This window comes from Microcaecilia unicolor, chromosome 2, assembly GCF_901765095.1.
Source record: "Microcaecilia unicolor chromosome 2, aMicUni1.1, whole genome shotgun sequence".
Lineage (NCBI taxonomy): Eukaryota > Metazoa > Chordata > Amphibia > Gymnophiona > Siphonopidae > Microcaecilia > Microcaecilia unicolor.
Window position 1 is genome coordinate 216,728,999 of NC_044032.1, and position 24,090 is coordinate 216,753,088.

The 24,090-nt window shown below is 44.5% G+C and overlaps 1 protein-coding gene across 4 annotated transcripts in view; it reads right to left on the minus strand.

Annotated features, from left to right (window-relative positions):
- The window catches only part of TLE4 (TLE family member 4, transcriptional corepressor), a 326,912-nt gene that overhangs the window by 41,908 nt on the left and 260,914 nt on the right, over positions 1-24,090 (minus strand). For all 4 annotated transcript variants that reach the window (XM_030193713.1, XM_030193716.1, XM_030193715.1 and 1 more), the window contains 5 exons: positions 16,831-16,950; positions 15,482-15,535; positions 8,165-8,317; positions 1,080-1,212; positions 125-318 (listed from right to left, as the gene is read on the minus strand). In XM_030193713.1, coding sequence (XP_030049573.1) covers positions 125-318; positions 1,080-1,212; positions 8,165-8,317; positions 15,482-15,535; positions 16,831-16,950 — 654 coding nt within the window. The remainder of the gene's footprint in view (positions 1-124; positions 319-1,079; positions 1,213-8,164; positions 8,318-15,481; positions 15,536-16,830; positions 16,951-24,090) is intronic.

Genomic DNA, 24,090 nt, shown 5'->3' on the forward strand with positions numbered 1-24,090 from the left:
TGAAAGTGTTCCTTTTACTTGCAGTGGAAGTTGACAAACAAAGACACCATTAAAAGAACAAACAAACAAACAAACACAAAAAAACCCAGTACACATACTGGAGTATTCTCAGTAGAAAACTTACCACAGGAGATCTCCCGTAAGCTGCAGCGGCTGCTGCAGCTGCGGCTGCTGCACTCATCTGAGGTGAAATGTTATGAAGACTGGCATAGGCCGCTCCTGGACTGGTTAGCTCTCCATTCATCCCAGCGTGTGGCACAATCCCAAATGGAGTAGGGTAGGGGCAGGGAACCGCCATAGGTGTCCTCAGGCCCGCAGCTGGATAGGAAATAACAGTGGTGAGGAAGTATAAGGAGGTGACGGCAATCTTTCTTCAGCAGAGAGGTTTCACTATCTAGTATTTTTTTTTGCCCTCCAGTTTGCACACTACTCATTTTGTCAAAAAGTGTTACTAGGACAGGATTTTGGGGGGGGGGGGGGGGGGGGGGAAGACTTACAAACTACAAAGCAGCCGCTTTTGAGCAGATTTAGAAATATTATGTGCAATTTGTTTCTATTTAGTCATTGTACTCTAAATTCTATAAATGGTACTTTAAATTGCATGCACAAATTTGGGTAATTTAATTGACGAATGAGCCAATAGGCACTATTGAAACTTTAACAAGCAATTATTGATGCTAATTGGCTTTAATTAAAATTAATGTGCCTAAATTTAGGCATGGATCCAAAAAGGGGGCGCAGCTATGGGAGGGTCATGGGCGGATCAGAGGAGTTCCTTTAATTTATTGTCATAGAATTTACGGGATCTGCGCCTGGCAGGGGGGTTTACACCAGGGCTTCGTTGGTGTATATGGCCATGCCCAAACATAATCGCGGTTCCCAGTTAAGTGCTATTCTTTGAGCACTATTTCTAGAATTGCGCTTAGCACTTTATTCGGTGCTGATTTTTTTTTTTAGGCGCCATTTATAGAATTTAGTCTTGTTTGTATTATTGGAAACCTCTCTGATGACAGGCAATACGTAGCACATAAAGTTTAACAAATTCAAATGAAGATGCAAAACTTGGTCACAGTTCTCACCTAAGGAATCAACTCCTGGGGGCTTGCCCGGTGCAGGCCTCAGGCCTGGAGTAGAATTGCTGCCTGGAGTTGGGGCATCAGTTCGAGGAGTTGGGGTGTTTGATTTTGATACTGGAGTGGTAGACTTCTCATTCTAACAAGATGAAAAAAAATGTACATGCTAAAACGATTTGAGGCTATCAATTGAAAGACCAACAGCTTCCTATAAATATATGCAACAAATCCAAAATGTCATCCCCCCTTCCCCATTTATAAAGCTCAAAGTTAAATTGGAGCAGATTACATTTATGGACATAATGTAGATGGCAATTTCAAATGATTTACCAGAGATTTCCATTTGTTTACATTGCCAGAGTGGGACATAAAAGCTCTTAAACCAAAATAAAGGAGTTTATGAAATGCTATCTGGAAGTTCACTTAATACTATCTGAATTTTATTATTTTGTTTTAATATAGCACATTTTATGTGAGCCTGGTTAGTACATGGTGTGACATGTTCATTATGTGTATGTGAACTGATCCATCCTGAACTGCAGTGAAAAAGACAACAGACCTTAGCAGAACTCAAATCCAAAGGGCTCTCCATTTTATTATTTTTTTAAAAGGTTACTATTTAACAATGTTCATTTCTTCTCAATTTGTTTCTACGTTAAACACTGCCTTACGAGTCAGAGGAGTTGCTAATTATTAAGAGTTTCACTGCTTCCCTAGAGACTAAGATTAACAAATAATATAACCTGTATTCCTGGGTGAATTCTGCGCAACAAAATATTGAAAATTATACACAATGCTGCACAGTATTTGTAAAATTTTCTTGTGCAGAATTCCCCTATAATAAGGGCTGGGTGGTGGTGGGAGTATTTCAGGTATGAAATACCCACATCGTCACCACAGCAGTTTTTCTCCTCAGGTTCCACCTTCTCCATTTTTCTTAGCTTGTGTCTCTTTTCCTGGCAAGTTCAGTCCCTGGCTCTCTCTACCCCCTTTCTCCAGGGTGAATACCTCCAGTTCCCTCCCACCCCATCCTTTTTCTGTTTGCAAGTTCTCTACCCTCTAGCAGCACTCTGCCATCCTCAACCGTCCCTGTGCAACCTTCCCCCCAACTCCCAGCAAGACCCGTGTTCTGTCCACCCCCATGGTATCTTCCCCCCACCTTACTTCTCTTTGTCCCAATCCCCAAGGTACACACACACACACACACAATCCACTTTTCTCTTGCTCCCTATGGCACAGACCACCCCATCCACCTTGCTACACCCTATGCCCCCCTCCCATGGCACACATCACCCCATCCACATTGTTTCAGCCCCCCCTCCCCCGATGGCATACACAATTCCATGCTCCTTCCTGCAGTCCTCCACCTCCTTCCCATGGTGCACACCCCCCCTCATCCACCCACCCCCTCCACTCCACCCACCTTTGTTCAGGCACTCCCCCCCCCCCACACACACACATACCACTCTAGCGCATCAAGAAGTGCTACACATTGGGGCTGCTTGCTTCCTCCTCTTCTGCCGTCCTGAACCCGAATGTTCCCTAGCTTAAAGGAACTGCCTTGGACCAAAGTGGCAGAGAAAGCGGAAGCAGGCTGATGTGCGGCTGTGCAGCTCCTCCTCTTGCTGCGCTGGAGTAGTGTGTGTGCAGGGAGGCAGCCGGAAATGGACAGTCTGTGCCATGCCGCATCAGGAAAATAAACAGAATTCTGCATAGTCTGCAGAGGTGGGAAATTTTGTACAAATTCTGTGTTGCACTGTAGTGCAGAATTCCCCCAGGTGTAAACTTGCTTACTAAGGCCCAGATGCACTAAACTTTAACAACCCTTTAACGAAGAAATTTTCAACCGTAGCATGCATTAAAGGCCATTTTCCGACGACGACGCTAGCAGCTAACGAAAATGGAATGCAAACGAGTAACTACCATTGCAATGTGGACAATTCAGGATGCACTAACCATACCGACGATTGCACCGAATCATTTACTGCGACATATTTAACGTGAGGTCAGAGCTGTCGTTAAGGCCTGAGGTGTCATACTGACACACCGCTGCTCCCCACTTCTCCCTGCAGCATAAAAATCCAAACTGGCATGTTTGAAAATATAAGTGAGATTAAATAACCAACACAAACACGTGGCTCCTTGCTTCCCCCTGCATAAAATAGAAAATCAAAAAAGGATCAGGAGGGGGCAAAGGCGCTCGTCAGGAGCATCCTGTATGGACTGCCTTGCCCCCCCCCCCCCCGAGGTCCCCGCTGCTCCCCGCTTCCACCTGCATTAAAAAATCAAAATTTTAGTAGCCCGAGCCCCCTCCCTTCCTCTGTCTCTACTTTCTCCTACAACTCTGCCTCCCGCCATCCTCCGCCCCATGCCCCGCCCCCCTGAGGTTGTCACCGCCGCTCCCCCCCCTCCACCGGGTTCCCCCTCCGCCTTTCCAGGCCCGCGCAGCGCCTCTCACCTCTGTGTGAAGGCGCTGCACGGGCAAGAACAACATCTGATTGCCGTCGAGTCTTCAGGACGTCTCTCCTTCCCTGACCTGGGCCTGCCCCCGTCTGACGTAAGTTACTTACGTCAGAAAAGGGCGGGCCCAGGTCAGGAAAGGAGAGACGTCCTGAAGACTCGGCGTCGATCAGATGTTCTTGCCCGTGCAGCGTCTTCACACACAGAGGTGAGAGGCGCTGCGTGGGCCCAATAAGGCGGAAGGGGGCCCAGTGGAGGGGGGGAGCGGCGGCGGCGATGACCTCAGGGGGGCAGGGCACAGGGGCGGAGGATGGCAGGAGGCGGAGCTGTGGGAGAAAGTAGAGAGAAAGGAAGGGAGGGGGGTCGGGGCTGCTAAAATTTTGATTTTTTAATGCAGGGGGAAGCGTGGAGCAGCGGGGACCTCGGGGGGGGGGGGGGGGGGAGGGGCCAAGGCCGTCCATACAGGACGCTCCTGACGAGCGCCTTTGCCCCCTCCCAATCCTTTTTTAAATTTTTGTTTTGATTTTCTAGTTTATGCAGGGGGAAGCGGGGAGCCACGTGTTTATGTTGGTTTTTTTTGTTGTTGTTTTGATGTTTGTGGCATGTGCAGAGCAGCCAGCATAACACTTGGCTGCTCTGTGCATGCTTTAGGGGCCGATTACTGACGGGGATTACACCAGTTTAACAAATCTTTAATGCATTGTAAGTTACAATACAGCACCAAACATGTGCGACTTGTTTTTTTTTGGTGTATTCTTCGTTATTTCAAATTCGTTAAGGACTTTTACGTTTTAGATTCTTTTACATTTGGTTGATGCATCTGGCCCTCAGTCAGGAAAAGCCCTTTGTTAAAGTATGTCAAGTGTAGTTTTTATTTTTTTGCCAGGAAAGGGAGGAGGGGAGGAAAGCCCCCCCCCCCCCCCCTAATGCCGCAGTCACAATGGTTGGAACAAGATGCCTCAATCCTTACTGCAGCATCTTGCCTCTCTTTCTCCCCCTGCCCCAGAACTGCCTCCCTTCAAGACTTGCATTGGCCCCTTCCTATTGCCAAGTACTGACAGCTCAGCTATAGCAGCAACATCTTTGTAAGAGGACTGGTAACACGTTCAAGCCGAGCCTTCAGGCCCATGTGCTATTGGAGGCTTTACATATCATGCCCCCTCTGATGCGCACATTCTGCTGTGTGGACAAAGGATGTGCAACACAAAGAAGCCATGGCAAGGGAGGTGCTTGCACAGGATGGGGATACTGATGGGGGGGGGGGGGGGGAGAAGAGGAGAAGAGGAAACAGAAAGGGGAAATGCTGGACCAAAAGGGGGAAGAAAGAGTAAAGAGAGAAGGATGATGCTGGGCCTCATGGGGGCAACAGGAAGATGCTGGATAGGGGAGGAAGGGAGAAAGACAAGAAGGATGATGCTGGGGATGGGAAAAAAAGGACTAATTTTAGGACAAGGGTCAGATACTGGGAGCTGGCACAGGGGCTGGAAGAAGTGCTAATACTGGCAGATGTTGGGGGTGGTAGAAAAAGAGGGCTCATGCTGGGAGAAAGTGATAAGGAAGAGGACAGATGCTGTAGGAGGGAGGAAAAGCAAAGGCGTATGGGAGGCACAGCAATGGATGTGGAGTGAGGAGGAGGAAATGCAGGTAAAGTAATAATGGAGATGGAGTGGGGGTAGACACTTGGGAAAGGGAAAAGGAAGTATGGGAGAAGAGGCAGGGGAATGGATGGGGGACAGGTAGGGGCAGTGGATCCTGTGGAAAGGTGAGAAAAAAAAAGGCTATGAACAGGGTGAGAGATAAAGGGGCAGGTTTTTGAAAAAAGGTGAAAAGGATATACATGGGGGATAAAGAAGGAGGAATTAGAACTCAGATAGGAGAATACAGCATAGGAAAGGGACTAGAGGTGGAGAGGGCATAAGTGGCAAGGAAAGAACTGAGGTTGCTGAAGAGATGAGTATAGAAGGTGTTAATGGGGGACAAGAAAAGAAGGCTCTTAATGAGGAGGGAAGAGTATGTGTCAGGACGGTTAGGAAAAAGGGAGGGAGAGAGTGTGCCTGGTGGGTAGAGGTGTAAAAAACTGCATCCTACAAACTGATAGACAAGAGTGTGCCAAAAGGAAGAAGGGGAGGAAGAGTGTGCCTGAAGGGGTGAAAAAGTAGGGAGGAACGCGTATATACCAGGAGGGGAAGAAGGAAAAAAAAAGGGGCGTAAGAAAGGAGGAAGGAGAGAGAGATAAAAGGGAAGGGCATGCGTAGGGGAGGGAAAAAAAGGCGGGAGAAGAGTTGAAAGATAGATTTGGGAAAAGGCAAGACAAGGGAAGGTAAGGAATAGGGGAAAGGAGGTGAGACAATGGTGAAGAGGAGATATGTTTGAAGGAGCAGAAATAGAGAGAAGGGAGGGAGGGAAAGTATGATGAGTAAAGAAACAGAAGGTAAAGAGGTGAAAAACGAGGTGATTACAGAGAGATGAGAAGCAAGGGGTGCATGTGAGATCAGAGGAGAGGAAGAGGAGAATGGAAGAGTATAGGTAGGATAAAGAAAAACAAGGAAAGAGGATAAAACATAAATGGATCCTACAACAAGCAAAGGAAAGATGACAACAGGATGGAAAAGTCTAATGGAAATGTTGAGAATAAAAATTTATAAATCAAAACGGACGGAAATATGGGAAAAGAAAAAATAAAATAGGAGAAAGAGCAATAAAAATAAACCCACTGAAACAATAAAAAAAATGGATTAAGAAATGTAAAAAAGTTTGAAAAAATTATGTCATCCTGCTGCAAAGTGCGAGTGTCAGTGTGTGTCGGGGTACAGAAAAGTTAAGCAATGCCAAAACAAAGCAGGCAAACCGCCTACCACGCAAGATCATCTCACTTTCAAAACAAAAACATAAAGGAAAGGCAACCCCCAGCTTTTAAAAAGCCATATTGATCAAGATTAACAAAAGAAGATCAGCTTTACTATACACAGGGAAAGACAAAAAACAAAAGCATTTGCACCCCAGACACGCACTGGAGGAACGGGAGAAGAAATTAGATGGGTACTCCATGCAGTGAAGGTTCCCTCTGGACAGATTTATTTTTTTTTAAAGGAAACCCTGTAAAATATTTTCTTTCTTTTTTTTAATACTTCTGCCCATGAGCTGTTTTATGATATTCTGTGGATTTATGATGTGCATTTTCATGTGTACTTTGTTGGAGGCTCTTCAGAAGATATTTTTCTATTGGGTACTACTGTTTTCCTTTCCCTGCACAACATAATGGAACCTTGAGTAATATGTTACAATACAAAATACCCCCCCATCAGAAATAGAAAATAGAGGGGAAGGAAGAGGAGAGAGAGAGAGAGAGAGAGAACAGGGGGAAAAGGGAGACAGGAAAATAACAAGGTATAAATTTTATCATTATCAACTGGTGAGAAAAATCACTATATAGACGGAAACTTGGAAAAGGATAGTTACCGAGTAAAGTTATCTAAAAATAGGTCTGGCTCACTCCTTCGGTTTGCTGCCCTCCCATTCTGTCACTACCCCTAATTCATTATGCCGCTTGTTTTTGAAGCATATGGACGTCTCAAAAGCCTGAAAATGTCCATATACTTGAAATGTCCAAGTATTGATTATGCAAAGGCAGAAAAGGGATGTCCAACACCGCAGTATGTCCAAATAGCAAGGGGGCGTGTTGTGGGCGGGACTGGGGAGGGCTTGAAATCTGAACATCCAAGAGGAGCTACCAAAGGGGAAGAAAGACCCATATCTAAAACGGACAATGTCCTTATTTAGACCTGTTTCAGGCATACCCAGGATACAAAAAGAAAAGGTGTTCTGATTGAGCAGCTGTCCAATGGAGGAATTAAGGCATAACACCTCCTTAATCCCCCAGTGGCTGGAAAACAAAGGGGATACCAGGCAGTATGACAGCTTTACGTATTATGGGCATTCTTAAAGCAGGAAGCAAGTCTGATGAGTAGCCTAGTGGTTACTGCAGTGGACTGTAAACTCAGGGACCCAGGTTCAAATCCCATTTCAACTTTTATTTGTTTTAGTTTTTCATTTAATTTTTTTGTAATTGTGAGCACTCCAGAAAGAGAAAAATATCTACTGTACCTAAATCTATAAGACAACTGCACGCCTGAAAGCTACTGGAGTGGTATACATTCAGGTACAGTAGGTATACTGCAGTTCCTGGCAGGCTCACAGTTGCAAAATAAGAGTTAAAAGTGGGATCTGAACCTGAGTCCATTGATTCACAGACCACTGCACTAACCACTAGGCTGCCCTTCTGGTTCTGCATGGACATCCGTCTCAAAAGAATGCTGCCATACTGACGTCCATGGCCCTTGCTTTTCCCCCAATCATAATGTGGACAATCCAGTTTGTAAAATGAATGTTCATGCTGGACGTTTCCAGCCATCTCATGTATTTTTGAACAAGAAATCTTCATGTATTTCCTGTCTGAAAATACAAGTGAAATGGATATCCATTTTGGACATTCTGACTTGGACGCCCTTTTGAAAATGCCCCCTAAGTATATACTATAATACCATAAGACTTATTTGCCCCTCATTATTATACAAAAGGCACACATGTGCACAACACCAGCAACAGAACTAAGACTTTGTCAAGTTACTTACAAGACTAAGTTCTTTGGATTTTGAGGAAGGTGTGCTGCTGGAGGATGCAATGGAGGCCGGGCTGATCGGTGCATCCTTCTTGAGCAGACGTGTCTTGTCCAAGCCGTTCTCTCTCGGAGAATGTGCTGGGCTCCCTCGAGGAGAAGAGGGATCCTAAATAAGGAACACAGTACAGCTTACATGCTGAGGGTAAACCTAAAGGACAGGACAGATTCACATATACTTTTTCTCTGTTATAAAAACTGGGGTGTGCAGGCTGAACATTTTTTGGGGAGGGAGGAATATGGGGGGAGGTTGTGTGCTTGCTTTTTTTTTTTTTTTTTAATTTTCCCCATGTCATTTGAGATTTTTCAAATTTTTCTGATTTTATAATTTTTACTTTTTTTTCCATTTCAGAGGGTGGGGGGAGGAATTGTGCAGCTGTATGAAATGAAGCCCAGTGTGGACATAGCCATAGTGCTCTGTGTCTTAAACTTTGAAGCAGTGCCCCCACCGCTTTTGCACGGGTGCCCTCCTGCCTGACACTAGAGCATGGGACTAGCAGTAAAATATTAAAGCTAAGAAGACAATTCCCATTGGAGGCAGGAGGGATGCAAGAATGCCTGCTGTCCTCGGAGAACACCTGCTACAGGTAAGTAACTTTGTATTCTCCAAGGACAAGCAGGCATAATATTCTCACCTGTGGGACTCACTAGCTGCCAGACTCACAATATAATAATGAACCTGGCAACTTAGTAGGAAGTTAAGCCTGACAGAAAAAAAAGGCTGGAGTGTGGATCACATTCAGACTCCAATGGCACAGCAGAGACTAGTGTTGACTTCTGTATAGGCATTAATGTTAATCAAGTATGGAGTGTATTTGATCCTATCGTCGCAGAGGATGCTCTTTACTGCTAAAGCTTACAAACATCCAATACACAATGGGGATCTGCCCTTTCTTATTTGTTAACTAATCCACCAATGAATATAATCTCATGGCTTGCAACATTATTTAATAGTCTCCTGGTTTTAGGTAGGCTCCCCTTAGAGATGGGTCAGATATGATAGCACTTAGTCCCATACCTAAATCTCAGGGTCTAGATCTATCCCTGATTTAACCTGTCTTGTATTACTACTGAAAAAGATGTGAGGTAAATCCAAAGGGAAACTGACCATGTTGTTTCAATAGAAGAGTGCCTCAACAGTCCTGGTGCTCACTTGCCTCCAAAGTGGAGCAGGATTAAGAGGCTCTGAAAAAGAATGCCAGAAGGGCTTTGGGGAAAAATAGAACTTTCCCTCAAATGAGCAGGATGACAAAGTGCCCAGTGGAGGGACCCGACGACTTTAACTACCTTACGGACTCTAGGGAAGATCCAAAAAAAGAGGGAACATTTTTCAAAATTTCTTAGATACTGAGTGCAAGCCTGAAAGGTATTGAAGTAGTGTACATTTAGGTACAGTAGGTATTTTTCTGTCTCTGGAGGTCTCACAATCTAAGTTTGTACCCAAGGCAATGGAGGGTTAAGGGGGTTAATTCTATAAGCTGGTACTGAGATGTAGGTGCCACAATGCAGCACACTCTGTGCCAATTCTTTAAGAGCACTTAGGTATGTCTAAGCCATTATAGAATACTAGCACAAAGCCTCATTTGCATGCCAAAATGTAGATATGCCCACTCAATGGTTAGTGTAAATTGGCATGCAACCAACAGTGTTCTATAAGTTGTGTGCATCACTTGGTGACATGTCCATGATCCACCCATGTGTACACCCCTCTCGCAGTAATGTACTAAGTGATACTGGCACAAACTTTACAGAAAGCACCTAGCACGTGTGTGTGTAAATGCCGATTACTGGTGCATCTAAATGTTACTATTCTGTAAACTACGCTTGCACTTGGAGACTAATTGTAGCCGCCAAGTTATAGAATAAGGGGAGGTAAGTGATTTGCTCATGATCACAAAGAGCTGCAGTGGGATTTGAAATGAGCTCCCTTGGTTCTCAGTCTGATGCTTTAAGTTTGGATTAGCCACGAAGTTTGAGTGAAGCAATAAGAGCAGGTTTTAACATCATAGTCTTGTTCACCCCTGCCCCGGCAGTGAATAAGACATACATGTTGAAAGCCACAGTTTAAAACCAGTGGATTTAACTTGGAATTGTCCCTCTTAGATCAAACTAGTCACTTGATCACACCAGTGTGTGTTTTCAGAGCTCCTCAGTTGCTTCCACACTCATAACTCTGATTTCTATTAGGTCACCAAGATTCAATAGTCATTTATGTTATGTTAGGTTTATGTTAAGTGCATATATAACATAACCTGGATCCCGCCTAATTCCTACAAGGATTCAATGCGGGTAACAAAGCAAAAACCAAAGCATAACTTCAGGAAATTACAGTTAAAATAACAATCGCAAGTTCAAAAATTCAGTAAAAACATATTTTAACGATTTTATGAAAATGTAAATAAAATCATCATTTAAAAGTGCCAAATATGGCAAAGAATTCCAAAGGTTCACTGAAAGAAAGGAAAATGATTTATCAAACAATGACAAAATTAAACGGTCTTTATTACAACCATATCTAGTTGAACCAATCAACTGAAATAAATTGGAGGGAAACCTGTAGTGGCCAGTCCATCTTCCTAGCCTGGAAGCAGCTTCTTGAGGAGGGAATGAAACTGACCTTAGTAAATGGGCAATCACAAAGTTGATCATGACTGAGGATAATGCCCACAGGGAGGTTGGCAGGCTATCTACTAGTGACCAGATTGAGGACCAAGAGTGCACATAGGGCCTTTGAAGGGACACCATTCAAACTTAGGGAAAGAAGGGAGGGGGAGCAGGACTCCTAAAGCCCTTCATGTGTTTCACTATCACCTCAGGTTGAGGAGCAGAGGCCTGTACTTAAGTGGGAGGAATAACAACAGCTGGGGAGTTGTCTCCCCATGCTCTTAAGCAGGGCTCTTCCCTGTGGAAAGCCTAACTCATCAGTTGTCCCTCACAAACAAGCAAGCAACAAACTGCTGGGGCAGCATGCACCTTGAAAACAAAAGAACAGTCAGATTAACTGCCCCAATAAGTAACATTTTAGACTTCAACCCGAGAGACTACTACTACTACTCAACATTTCTAAACAAGAATGGTGCCAAGGAGGAACTGGAATCCTAAAGAGAGTTAAAACTACCTGATATGCTACTGGTCTCACCCAAGCAGGTGACACATCTAGTATAGTGTAGAGTGAAAGAACAAAAAGGAACAGCTATAAATAGGATTTTATTTGTTGTTAAAATGGATCTGGACGACAGAAGTGGAAAAAATTAAACGAGAAGTCAACCGCAAATGATCAGACAGTAGAAAAAAACCTGTGGCAACGCAAACATCACTTTATTAGTGCCATCTAGCCATCAAATGGAGAAAAAAAAAAGCAAAGTTACTTACCTGTAGCAGGTGTTCTCCGAAGATAGCAGGCATATATTCTCACATGTGGGTGACAATATCCACGGAGCCCAGTGTGGACGCTGCCAACTGCACTGTCAGTTTAAATCTTTGAGGCAGTGCCCCCACCGCTCATGCGCAGGTTCCTTCCTGCCTGATGCTCAAACGTGGGACCAGCAGTACAATCCTAAAGCTAAGACAACAACTCTAAGGGAAGGCGGGAGGGATGTGAGAATATATCCTTGCTGTCCTCAGAAAAAGCAAAGTAACTTGCTTGTAGAAGCGGTTGTCAAAGGTCAAGCAGGCATAATATTCTCCTATGTGGGATTCATCAGCTACCAGGCTCACAATAAAAACTTGGTAACTAAGAAAAAAGTGAGCCTGGTGTTAAAAAAGAGCCACAGGGTGGAGTTGACTTTAATAAAATGATTCTGCAGGACAGCTTGTCCAAACTGGCTATCCCACCTAAAATGCTACTTCAGACAGTAGTGAGCAGTGAAAGTATGGACAGAGCACCACATTGCCACTTTACACTTCAATGGAGGCAGAGCGGAAATGGGCCACATTGCCACAAAGGCATTTACATTGTGAGCAGTAATACAGCCATGAAGGGTCAACCCAGCCTAAGAATATGTGTAGGAAATGCAGTCAGCCAGCCAGCCAAGTAGAGAAAGCATGTTTGGTGATGAGAATCCCATAGCTGTTAGGGTCAAAGGATACAAAAAGCTGGGAGGACTTCCTATGAGGTTTTGTACGCTCCAGATAATAGGCTAGAGCATGCTTGCAGTCTAAGGTATGCTGCTTCTCCAGGATTACAGCATGGCTTAGGGAAGAAGACAGGAAGTACAAGAGACTGATTGAGGTGGAACTCTGATACCATTTTAGGGAGGAATTCTGGGTGTGTTCGGAGCACAACCCTGTCGTGATAGAACTTGGTGCAAGGTGGGCCTGCCACGAGGGCTTGAAGTTTGCCGACTCTTCTGGCAGAAGTACCATTAAGTACACTACCTTATATGCGAGGAACGTCAGAGAAAAGGAATGAAATTTCAAGAGAGCTGTGAGGACGACATGGAGATCCCATGCCATTGGAAGTGGTTTGATAGATTCATGAAAGGTTTATTTCATACCAAACCCAACTATCAAGGGATGAACAGAAATTGACTTGTTATCCACTCTAGAGTTAAAAGCACTAATAGCACTCAAGGGTACTCTGAGTCAGTTTTGAGACCAGAAACTGAAAGACGTAGGAGGTACTCCATAAAGGTAGGAAGACAGCACCTAATAAGGTTGAGTGCTTAGGTTGTACACCAGAGGGAAAATCTTGAAACGATAACACTTGAAAAGGTAACAATTCTGAGTAGAAAGTTTTTTTTAGAGGCTAATAGTACTCTAGAGACTCCTGGAAGGTTTAAGGAATGTAAGTCTATGCCACCAAAAACCGAGCCATCAAGGCCAGAGAACTGGGGTCTGGATGGAGGAAGGACCCCTTGTTCTGTGTTATTAGGATTGGAAAAGGATTTAACTTCAATGGTTCCCTGAATGATAACTCTAGAAGAGGGAACCAAATTTGATGTGGCCAGTAGGGAGCAATTAGGATCTTGGTCCCTTGTTTTCAACATAGTTTTTTTCCCTATGAGAGGCAGTGGAGGAAAGGCATATAGATGATCTGTTCCCCAGTGGAGCAAGAAGGCATCTGGGATTACACGACTGGGAGCAGAGTCTAGAACAAAAGCAGGGAAATTTGTTGTTCTGAGAAGCAAAGAGGTCTATATTGGGGTTCCCCACTGCAGGAATATTCGACAGGCAACAAAGCATGCTGAGGGACCATTCGTGAGGCTGAAGGACTCTGCTCAATTTGCCTGCCACAGCATTCTGTTTGCTGGCTAGGTTAACAGCTCTAATCGAGATATTTCGAGAAGCTTCCCAAGTCCATATCTGGACTGCTTGTCAACAGGCAGTAAGAATCTGTTCCTCCTCATTTGTTCAGGTAATTCATCGCAACCTGGTTGTCTGGGTGAACAAGTATTATCTGGCTGAGAATACGGTCCTGGAAAGTTCTGAGGGCAATCCAGACTGCACGCAATTCTAGGAGATTGATACGATGTTTCTCTTGTGGGGACCAAGAACCCTGTTTGTGGAGACCATTGAGATGAGTACCACAAATTAACATGGAGACATCCATGATGATGACTTTATGATGTGGAAAGAGTGAAATCATCCACCATTGTAGACAGTGGCGTAGCTGTGGAGTCTCTAATACAGGTCACGAGGAATTCCGTGGCCTGGGATCACAGAGGAGAGTGTCCACTGAGGAATTCAGAAGTAGAGTCGCGCCAATGGTGTTACATGGACTGTTGAAGCCATGTGACCAAGTAGACAGAGCATCTGACAAGCAGATACCTGGGTGGATTTGGAAATCTGTACAGAGAGATACATTATGTTTGCTCTTAGTGGAGGACTGCAGACTCGACCCTGAAAGGCATCTAGGACAGCCCCAATGAACTCTAAAGTCTGAACAGGTTGAAGATGTGATCTGGGGTAATTTATCACAAACTTGAGGCGTTCTAAGAGTCTTATGGCAAACAGTATTACCTTGATTAACCAGTTGTTGAGGTAGGCGATGACATGTATGCTCCGCTTGCGGAGAGCTGCAGCTACCATTGAGGCACTTAGTGAAGATTTGAGGAACCAAAGCCAAGCTAAATGGTAACACCTTGTACTGATAATGCTGGAGTTCCACAGCAGAAGCGCAGGAACTTTCAGTGGGCAGAGAGGATAAGTATGTGAGTGCATGCCTCCTTCAGATCTATAGAGCAAAGCCAGTCACTGAGCTGGATCACAGGGAGAACTGATCCCAGGGAAACTATGCAAAATTTTTGAGTAGAAATTTGTTTAAATCTCACAGCTTGAGAATTGATCGTACTCTCCCCATCTTTTTTGGTATGAGAAAGTACATGGAGTAAAACCCTCGACCCTCTCCGGAAGAGGAACGGTTTCTATTCATTCTGCCGAAGGAGGGCAGAGAGCTCTTCCCAAAGCACTATCATTTGGAGGGAGTTGAAACGAGACTCTCTTTCAGGTCCCTTGATGCACGTGGCACCAACAAAGAGGATGCAGAGTCCTTACACAGTCACAGTACAGAATCTGATGTCAGACCCTCTCGATGTTGTATTGGTGCGCCCAATGGTCGTTGCCAACGCTGATGCAGGTTCCACATCAAGTACCAAATCTTCTGCCACACTTGATGCAGATGTGGATGCAGAACCAAAATTTTTTCATGCTGGACTCTGCGGGCTTTAAACATCCTTGTTTGCATATGCAGAGGCCAACCTGTATGTCCCGGGTGCTCCAGACCCAAGCACTGAACACACCAGTTATGAGGATCTGTGACTGACATAGCCCTATTGCACAGAGTACACTTCTTAAAGCCACTCAGCACCCTTGTTGACATGGAGGGAAAAACGGCCAATGCAAGGGGAACTTGAGTAGTCGCGTACCCAAAATTAGTCTATGTATCCAGGGCAAAAGAAGAGCTCAGAGGCCCCAAATGCCGAAAATGAAAAAATGAATAAAAAATGAATAAATTGAACAAAATTAGTAAAAAAGCAGAATATGAAGAAAAAAATCCTGAAAAAGAGAAGGCACGAAAAGGCAGAAGTTTGACGTGATGAGATCAGAAAATGAATCTCTCTTCTCCGCAGAAAATGGTAGACCACTGGTCCTACGCTCAACCATTGGGTAGGAAGGCACTGCCTCAAAGTTTTAAAGTGAAAGTGCACTATGACAGTGTCTGCACTGGACTCTGGATGACATCACTCACATGTGAGACTATTATGCCTGCTTGTCCTCCGAGAAACAGTATTACAAGGGTATGGTGGGTAGAGAATGCAAAATTGCTACATACCTCATTGGAAACATCAACCACCAAGTTGTCATCACTTTTTTCTCCATCACTGTCCTGTATGGGCAAAACAAGAGAGCTTCAAAATTGCTTTGTTTTATTTGCTCCATGTTCAGCATTTCCTTATTCATAATCCCAGTAACAATACAGCCATCACTCTTACACAGCACCTTTAACCAATGCACTTAAAAGAAACCAGTCACACAACTATTGCCAAATTACAGTTTGTGCTTGTTTAATCTGCCTTGTGAAGATAAGTCAACTATGTCAGGGAAATTAATATGTGAACCTCATGTTTACATAGAGCCTTAAGAAAACAATGATCTCTCCAGCTTTTTAATTTCTGGTTAGAGGAGTACGTTAAAAGAGAAACCTAACAATATTTTACTTTATACATAGGCAGTGTGCTGAGTGCTGTGGCAAGAAAACCAAATCCACTAGCCAACATAAGGATACAATAAACATTAATAGTACTGCAGGTCCGTGCCTGAAAAAGCTTAAAATTTAGATAGAGGGGAAGGAAGAACAGCTTCAGCTCTGAGGCTGGGGAAGTTGGTTGTAGATGTAAACACAGAAGAACACAGTCTTCACAAGCTCAAAGCAACAAAGAACACAGCCAAGATGACACAAGAATGAAGGTCTTAGATGATGTATAAAAAGTTAACTTTATTTGACGAGTCCAGAACAATGTGGTAACTTGAGGTGACTCAGTTCAGCAAAAATAATCAGATCCTTACCATGGCATTTCTAGCTTACTGTTTAGAACACTGTACTGGTGAATGCAAGCGCAGCTGTAAGTTTGTATGATCTGAACTTTGGTTAGCACGAGACAGGGCAGGCTGATGTGGCAACGTTACATATCATCACAAGACTCCTGAGGCAGGCCGGTTGGCCGAAACACGGCCCGTGTCAAGTCACCTCAAGTTACCACATTGTTCTGGACTCATCAAATAATGTGGAATTTTTGTACATCGTCTAAGACCTTTAATTCTTGTGTCATCTTCGCTGTGTTCTTTGAAGTTGGTTGTAGATCACAATCTCAGTATTATGAAGACTAACGGGATACCTCTCCAGAAACAATACTTCTTAAAGAGGGATTCAACAAATTGGAGTGAGGGTGGTGTTGTCCAGCACACAAAGCAGTCATGAGACCCAGAGGTACAGCACATGAAGATAAAGGCTTCATAGAAGAGACAAATGGGCAGACAGACGTCTGTGCTGAAGTCAGGGGCCTGTATGAGGATGTTAACGCGAAATGAAGGATGGAGCTCATTTTTGTTCCCATTTTGTGCAATATTTTGTGCAATATTTTGTGCCAGTACGGCACAATACAGAAGCTCTGCTATACTTACATAACGAGTGGCTATCTCCTTCTCTTCAGTCTTTTGCTTTTTGCTGTCCGAGGAGTAATCACTTGAGTTTCTGTGTTTTTCTGCAGCTCTGAAACTGGCTGAGGGAGATACAGAAGAGCTCTGAAATTACAGAAGAAAAAACAGCTACAAACGTTAATTTCTATCTCCCCGGCTGCTGGCATGTCAGATGGCTACTAATGTTCTTAGCACAGCCAGATGGTGAAGGATGGCAGAAAACAGTCTTGGGGCCAAATCTGATACTATTTCAACCACTGTAGTTGCTTTATTAGGAATATGGCAATGTGAAAATATAAATTTGCAAAATTTAATATTCATTTTTTAACACACAACAAAAAGAAAAATTATACCACTACATATCAAGAAATTGTGGAGGATGTTTGATATCACACTTATGCAGTTAACGTGACAACCATTTTATTTCCTCTTAGATACAAATTTCAGCCTATTTGCGGCAGAAGTCTGAAAAATCAGATCTCTAGTTGCTTCCTACATCACTTTTTTTTCCTAGAAATCATGTACAACCCACCTTCATCAATTAATGAAAATTGGCCATGCTCAGAATGTTTACTATGAAGTCTATTATATTTATGAAAGCATTGATCTGGAGGTTGTGTAGACTCAAATTTGAATACAGAAGAAAAGCACACACAAAAAAGAGGTAAGCTGACAGCTAAAACATGTTATATAGTCTATTTGCTACATTTACTCATGTTTTGTTAAGCAGCATCTATGACAGTGACCAAAAAAAAAAAAAACATCCTGCCACCGGGACACATCTACCAGGGCAGAATTTGCTCCTTGGTACTACTAATGATGAGCTGTTCTCTTCAGTCTAACAGAGAAAGCAAAGTGTAGCTATACCTTGCAAGTGGCCGAGAGAATCCACAAATGCGGAGAACTCCAAATCCCCAATGGAGAACACAAGTAGATACAAAATAAGAGGTGGGAAATGGACCACGGGTACCAGAAACTGGAACAACTCAATCTTGAATCAAAATGTTTATTTGATGTTCATTTACTTATACAGGTCAGCTTCTTCTTTTTAATTCATTTTTACCATACATTATAATATTTGTTTAAGGTTTTTTATATTATTGTTACTATGCATTATGTGTTACAACTATATTTTAATTATTTTTTTTTTACTTATTTAAACTGATTGTGGTAATTTTCATTATTACTTTTTATTTATAAATGTATATTGTTTTTATTGTTACTTATACATGTAAATTTGTTTTTAGACTCCTGATGCAGGCCTAACGGCCGAAGCACAATGTTGTGTCGAGTCTCTTATCAATAAACATTTTGATTCAAGATTGAGTTGTTCCAGTTTCTGGTACCCATGGTCCATTTCCCACCTCTTTTTTGTAGCTATATCTTGAAAACAGTCAAGAATTATTCTAACACCTAAACTACATCTGACTACTCCAAGAAAAATGAGAAAAAGAGTGGCATATACAGCTAACTTCCAGTATTTTCATTTTAGCACCCATTCATTCAAATCCTTTGGGCTGTTCTCCAATTATACTTAAGTAGCAATTTTACTTCTGACCACAGAATTACTGGGCAAAATAAATGCTTTAATCACCACGTCAAGTTAAAGCAAGATAAAATTTCATGTTAAAACAATGTATAAAATGAATGCTTATGTACACTAGTGTGTGTGTATACACATATACATGTTTTGACATGCTGCTAAAGAAAGCATAGCATGAAAAATCATTTAGGTATGACTGAAAAGCTTCTAAGAAAAGTTACTAGTGCTGAATAAAGTTAGACAGATGTGCATTACCAAGCAGGACTCAAATCAGCTTCAAAGGAGCTGAATTCAGGAGACACACCCATATATTGGTGGTGTGGTTAGCTTAAACACAAGCTCAGCTTGTCTAGGGATGAGTTGTCATTTGTGCTTGCAGATAAATAGTGCATACTCAGGGCGCACATGTACGTGCAATAGTTCAGGCATGCAAGTACTACTGGGAGAATGCATCCTATTTGCATATAGGGTCAGATTCTATAAATGGCGCTTAAAATTTGGCGTGCATTGCTATTTTATAAAGGGCGCTTCAGGATGAGCACTCTTTATAGAATAGGTGTGAGTAACAAATCTGACACTAAACTTTGGGCGTGAGGACTAACATCAGCTGAAACTGCTACTACTCATTTCTATAGTGCTTCTAGATGTATGCAGCGCTGTACACCTTATATGCAGGTACTTTCTTCTGTTCCTAGAGGGCTCACAATCTAAGCTTTTGTACCTGGGGAAACGAAGGGTTAAGTGACTTGGCCAAGGTTACAAGGAGCTGCAGTGGGAATTGAACCCTGGTTGCCTGGATCAAAGTCCGCTGCTTTGCACCTGGTGTACAAATTGGGTGCGGACCCCTGTTATTCTTTAATATTGTGCACATTTGTGAATGTCCCTGACCCACCTATGCCCCCTCCCATGGTCATACCCCCTTTTGATTTGTGCACGATCCAATTTAGGCACCCATTGTAACAGAATAGCGAGTAGTCAGATTGGTGCCGAAATCATAAATAGTGTCAATGAAGTGCTTGTTAGCTCCCATAATTAAATCATTGGCGCCAATGAACTATATTGGGCGCCAATCTGGGATCTACACCCAATTTTGAGTGCTCTTTATAAAATCCAGGAGATAGTGTGCACTCTTTATTGACACTGTGCACTTATAACATTAGTTTCAGAGCAGAAAAAAAATTGACCTGAACATTTTCTGACCGTCCATGCCTAGCCTTAACCACCTCCCTTTGTGGGCATGTGAAAACATTTGCTCTCTTTTTACAGCTCAATGATGCAGTCAACATGGGTCCTCCAGGACCACAGCCAAAGCGTTCTCAGAATTCCTGCTGTGTATATTTTTATGCAACATAATCTACATCTAGTTGATTTAAGAACTTGGTCAACATACATTCTGCAGTTACCATGAAAACATCTGCTTTCCGCTCCCAAAGGACTGAATTGCTTCTTGCTTATTCTTTTCCCTATGACTGTCATGCTACCTGGCAAAATCCCACCCCACCTCCTTGCCTATCCACAAGGCACATCAAAATCCTTTATTTAAATAAATGTGGTTACTACTATATTTAAAACTACTGGTCGTTTGCTTCCAGAATTAAAAACCTGGTTCAGTTTTGTAAAGTGTGTAAAGCATGGTGGTTTTCTTCTGCTTTTTCTAACTGATATGTTGGAGGGGGGTGGTGTTTTAAGGCTGTACACTTGTGGGTTACTTATTGGCTAAGGTTGACAGTGTAATTTTATTAAGCTGAACCTACTCTGCAGCATGAACGTGCAGAAGGTTCAAATATAAAAATATAAATTGTTTACATAGTGCTACCAAGTGTACACAGCACTTTACATTAGGGCTGTACCGAATATTTGTATTCTATTCAATCTAGTCAACATTATTCGTATTGTGCCAAACAGTGATTTAAATTCAAATACGAATAATCCGGTGCTCTACTGTGCTAAATCCTACTGAAACACACGTAATCTCTGACTTCACGTTGCTTCTTTTATTATTTGTTAAAAGCTCAATGCCCACGATTCGTATTAGGCCAAATAATATTTTTCATTACTCGTATTCAGCCGAATAGTAAAATACGCTATTCGGTATATCTGCCTTGCTCCAATCCTCTGGGGCTACTCCCAAATCTAAAGAAACGCAGAAAAGATCTGACAGCAGAACAGCCAAAACTTCTCAGAGTTCCTTCAGTACCCTCGGCTGCCTCCCATCTGGCCCCATTGCTTTGTCTACTTTTAGTTTACCTATCTCCTCAAGGATACAATGTTTTTTTTTTTGTTACATTTGTACCCCGCGCCTTCCCACTCATGGCAGGCTCAATGCGGTGGGCAATGGAGGGTTCTGAAAATTGGTCAAGGTCTACCACTCATTCATTCCTGTTAGCTTTTCTCTTCTGCAGTCCTACTCCTGGCCCTTCATCCATTAACAGAGAACAGGAAAGCGAATGCTACATACCTGTAGAAGGTATTCTCCGAGGACAGCAGGCTGATTGTTCTCACTGATGGGTTGACGTCCTCGGCAGCCCCCTCCATCGGAAAGTTTACTAGCAAAGGCCTTTGCTAGTCCTCGCGCGCCCATGCGCACCGCGCATGCGCGGCCGTCTTCCCGCCCGAAACCGGCTCGAGCCGGCCAGTCCAGTATGTAGCAAGACAATACACTTCAAGGGAAGACTCAACTCCAAAGGGGAGGCGGGCGGGTTTGTGAGAACAATCAGCCTGCTGTCCTCGGAGAATACCTTCTACAGGTATGTAGCATTCGCTTTCTCCGAGGACAAGCAGGCTGCTTGTTCTCACTGATGGGGTATCCCTAGCCCCCAGGCTCACTCAAAACAACAACCATGGTCAATTGGGCCTCGCAACGGCGAGGACAAACTGAGATTGACCTAAAAAATTTACCAACTAACTGAGAGTGCAGCCTGGAACAGAACAAACAGGGCCCTCGGGGGGTGGAGTTGGATCCTAAAGCCCAAACAGGTTCTGAAGAACTGACTGCCCGAACCGACTGTCGCGTCGGGTATCCTGCTGCAGGCAGTAATGAGATGTGAATGTGTGGACAGATGACCACGTCGCAGCTTTGCAAATGTCTTCAATGGAGGCTGACTTCAAGTGGGCTACCGACGCAGCCATGGCTCTAACATTATGAGCCGTGACATGACCCTCAAGAGCCAGCCCCGCCTGGGCGTAAGTGAAGGAAATGCAATCTGCTAGCCAATTGGATATGGTGCGTTTCCCTACAGCCACTCCCCTCCTATTGGGATCAAAAGAAACAAACAATTGGGCGGACTGTCTGTGGGGCTGTGTCCGCTCCAGATAGAAGGCCAATGCTCTCTTGCAGTCCAATGTGTGCAGCTGACGTTCAGCAGGGCAGGAATGAGGACGGGGAAAGAATGTTGGCAAGACAATTGACTGGTTCAGATGGAACTCCGACACGACCTTTGGCAGGAACTTAGGGTGAGTGCGGAGGACTACTCTGTTATGATGAAATTTGGTGTAAGGAGCCTGGGCTACCAGGGCCTGAAGCTCACTGACTCTACGAGCTGAAGTAACTGCCACCAAGAAAATGACCTTCCAAGTCAAGTACTTCAGATGGCAGGAATTCAGTGGCTCGAAAGGAGGTTTCATCAGCTGGGTGAGAACAACATTGAGATCCCATGACACTGTAGGAGGCTTGACAGGGGGCTTTGACAAAAGCAAGCCTCTCATGAAGCGAACAACTAAAGGCTGTCCTGAGATCGGCTTACCTTCCACATGATAATGGTAAGCACTGATTGCACTAAGGTGAACCCTTACAGAGTTGGTCTTGAGACCAGACTCAGACAAGTGCAGAAGGTATTCAAGCAGGGTCTGTGTAGGACAAGAGCGAGGATCTAGGGCCTTGCTGTCACACCAGACGGCAAACCTCCTCCAATGGAAGAAGTAACTTCTCTTAGTGGAATCTTTCCTGGAAGCAAGCAAGATGCGGGAGACACCCTCTGACAGACCCAAAGAGGCAAAGTCTACGCCCTCAACATCCAGGCCGTAAGAGCCAGCGACTGGAGGCTGGGATGCAGAAGTGCCCCTTCGTCCTGTGTGATGAGGGTCGGAAAACACTCCAATCTCCACGGTTCTTCGGAGGACAACTCCAGAAGAAGAGGGAACCAGATCTGACGCGGCCAAAAAGGAGCAATCAGAATCATGGTGCCTTGGTCTTGCTTGAGTTTCAACAAAGTCTTCCCCACCAGAGGTATGGGAGGATAAGCATACAGCAGACCCTCCCCCCAGTCCAGGAGGAAGGCATCCGATGCCAGTCTGCCGTGGGCCTGAAGCCTGGAACAGAACTGAGGGACTTTGTGGTTCACTCGAGATGCGAAGAGATCTACCAAGGGGGTGCCCCACACCTGGAAGATCTGTCGTACCACACGGGAATTGAGCGACCACTCGTGAGGTTGCATAATCCTGCTCAACCTGTCGGCCAGACTGTTGTTTACGCCTGCCAGATATGTGGCTTGGAGCACCATGTCGTGACGGCGAGCCCAGAGCCACATGCTGACGGCTTCCTGACACAGGGGGCGAGATCCGGTGCCCCCCTGCTTGTTGACATAGTACATGGCAACCTGGTTGTCTGTCTGAATTTGGATAATTTGGTGGGACAGCCGATCTCTGAAAGCCTTCAGAGCGTTCCAGATCGCTCGTAACTCCAGAAGATTGATCTGCAGATCGCGTTCCTGGAGGGACCAGCTTCCTTGGGTGTGAAGCCCATCGACATGAGCTCCCCATCCCAGGAGGGACGCATCCGTGGTTAGCACCTTTTGTGGCTGAAGAATTTGGAAGGGACGTCCCAGAGTCAAATTGGAGCAAATCGTCCACCAATATAGGGATTTGAGAAAACTCGTGGACAGGTGGATCACGTCCTCTAGACCTCAGCGGCCTGATACCACTGGGAGGCTAGGGTCCATTGAGCAGATCTCATGTGAAGGCGGGCCATGGGAGTCACATGAACTGTGGAGGCCATGTGGCCCAGCAATCTCAACATCTGCCGAGCTGTGATCTGCTGGGACGCTCGCACCCGCGAGACGAGGGACAACAAGTTGTTGGCCCTCGTCTCTGGGAGATAGGCGCGAGCCGTCCGAGAATCCAGCAGAGCTCCTATGAATTCGAGTCTCTGCATTGGGAGAAGATGGGACTTTGGATAATTTATCACAAATCCCAGTAGCTCCAGTAGGCGAATAGTCATCTGCATGGACTGCAGGGCTCCTGCCTCGGATGTGTTCTTCACCAGCCAATCGTCGAGATATGGGAACACATGCACCCCCAGCCTGCGAAGTGCCGCTGCTACCACAGCTAGGCACTTTGTGAACACCCTGGGCGCAGAGGCGAGCCCAAAGGGTAGCACACAGTACTGGTAGTGGCTTGTGCCCAGCTGGAATCGCAGATACTGTCTGTGAGCTGGCAGTATCGGGATGTGAGTGTAGGCATCCTTCAAGTCCAGAGAGCATAGCCAATCGTTTTGCTGAATCATGGGGAGGAGGGTGCCCAGGGAAAGCATCCTGAACTTTTCTTTTACGAGATATTTGTTCAGGGCCCTTAGGTCTAGGATGGGACGCATCCCCCCTGTTTTCTTTTCCACAAGGAAGTACCTGGAATAGAATCCCAGCCCTTCCTGCCCGGATGGCACGGGCTCGACCGCATTGGCGCTGAGAAGGGCGGAGAGTTCCTCTGCA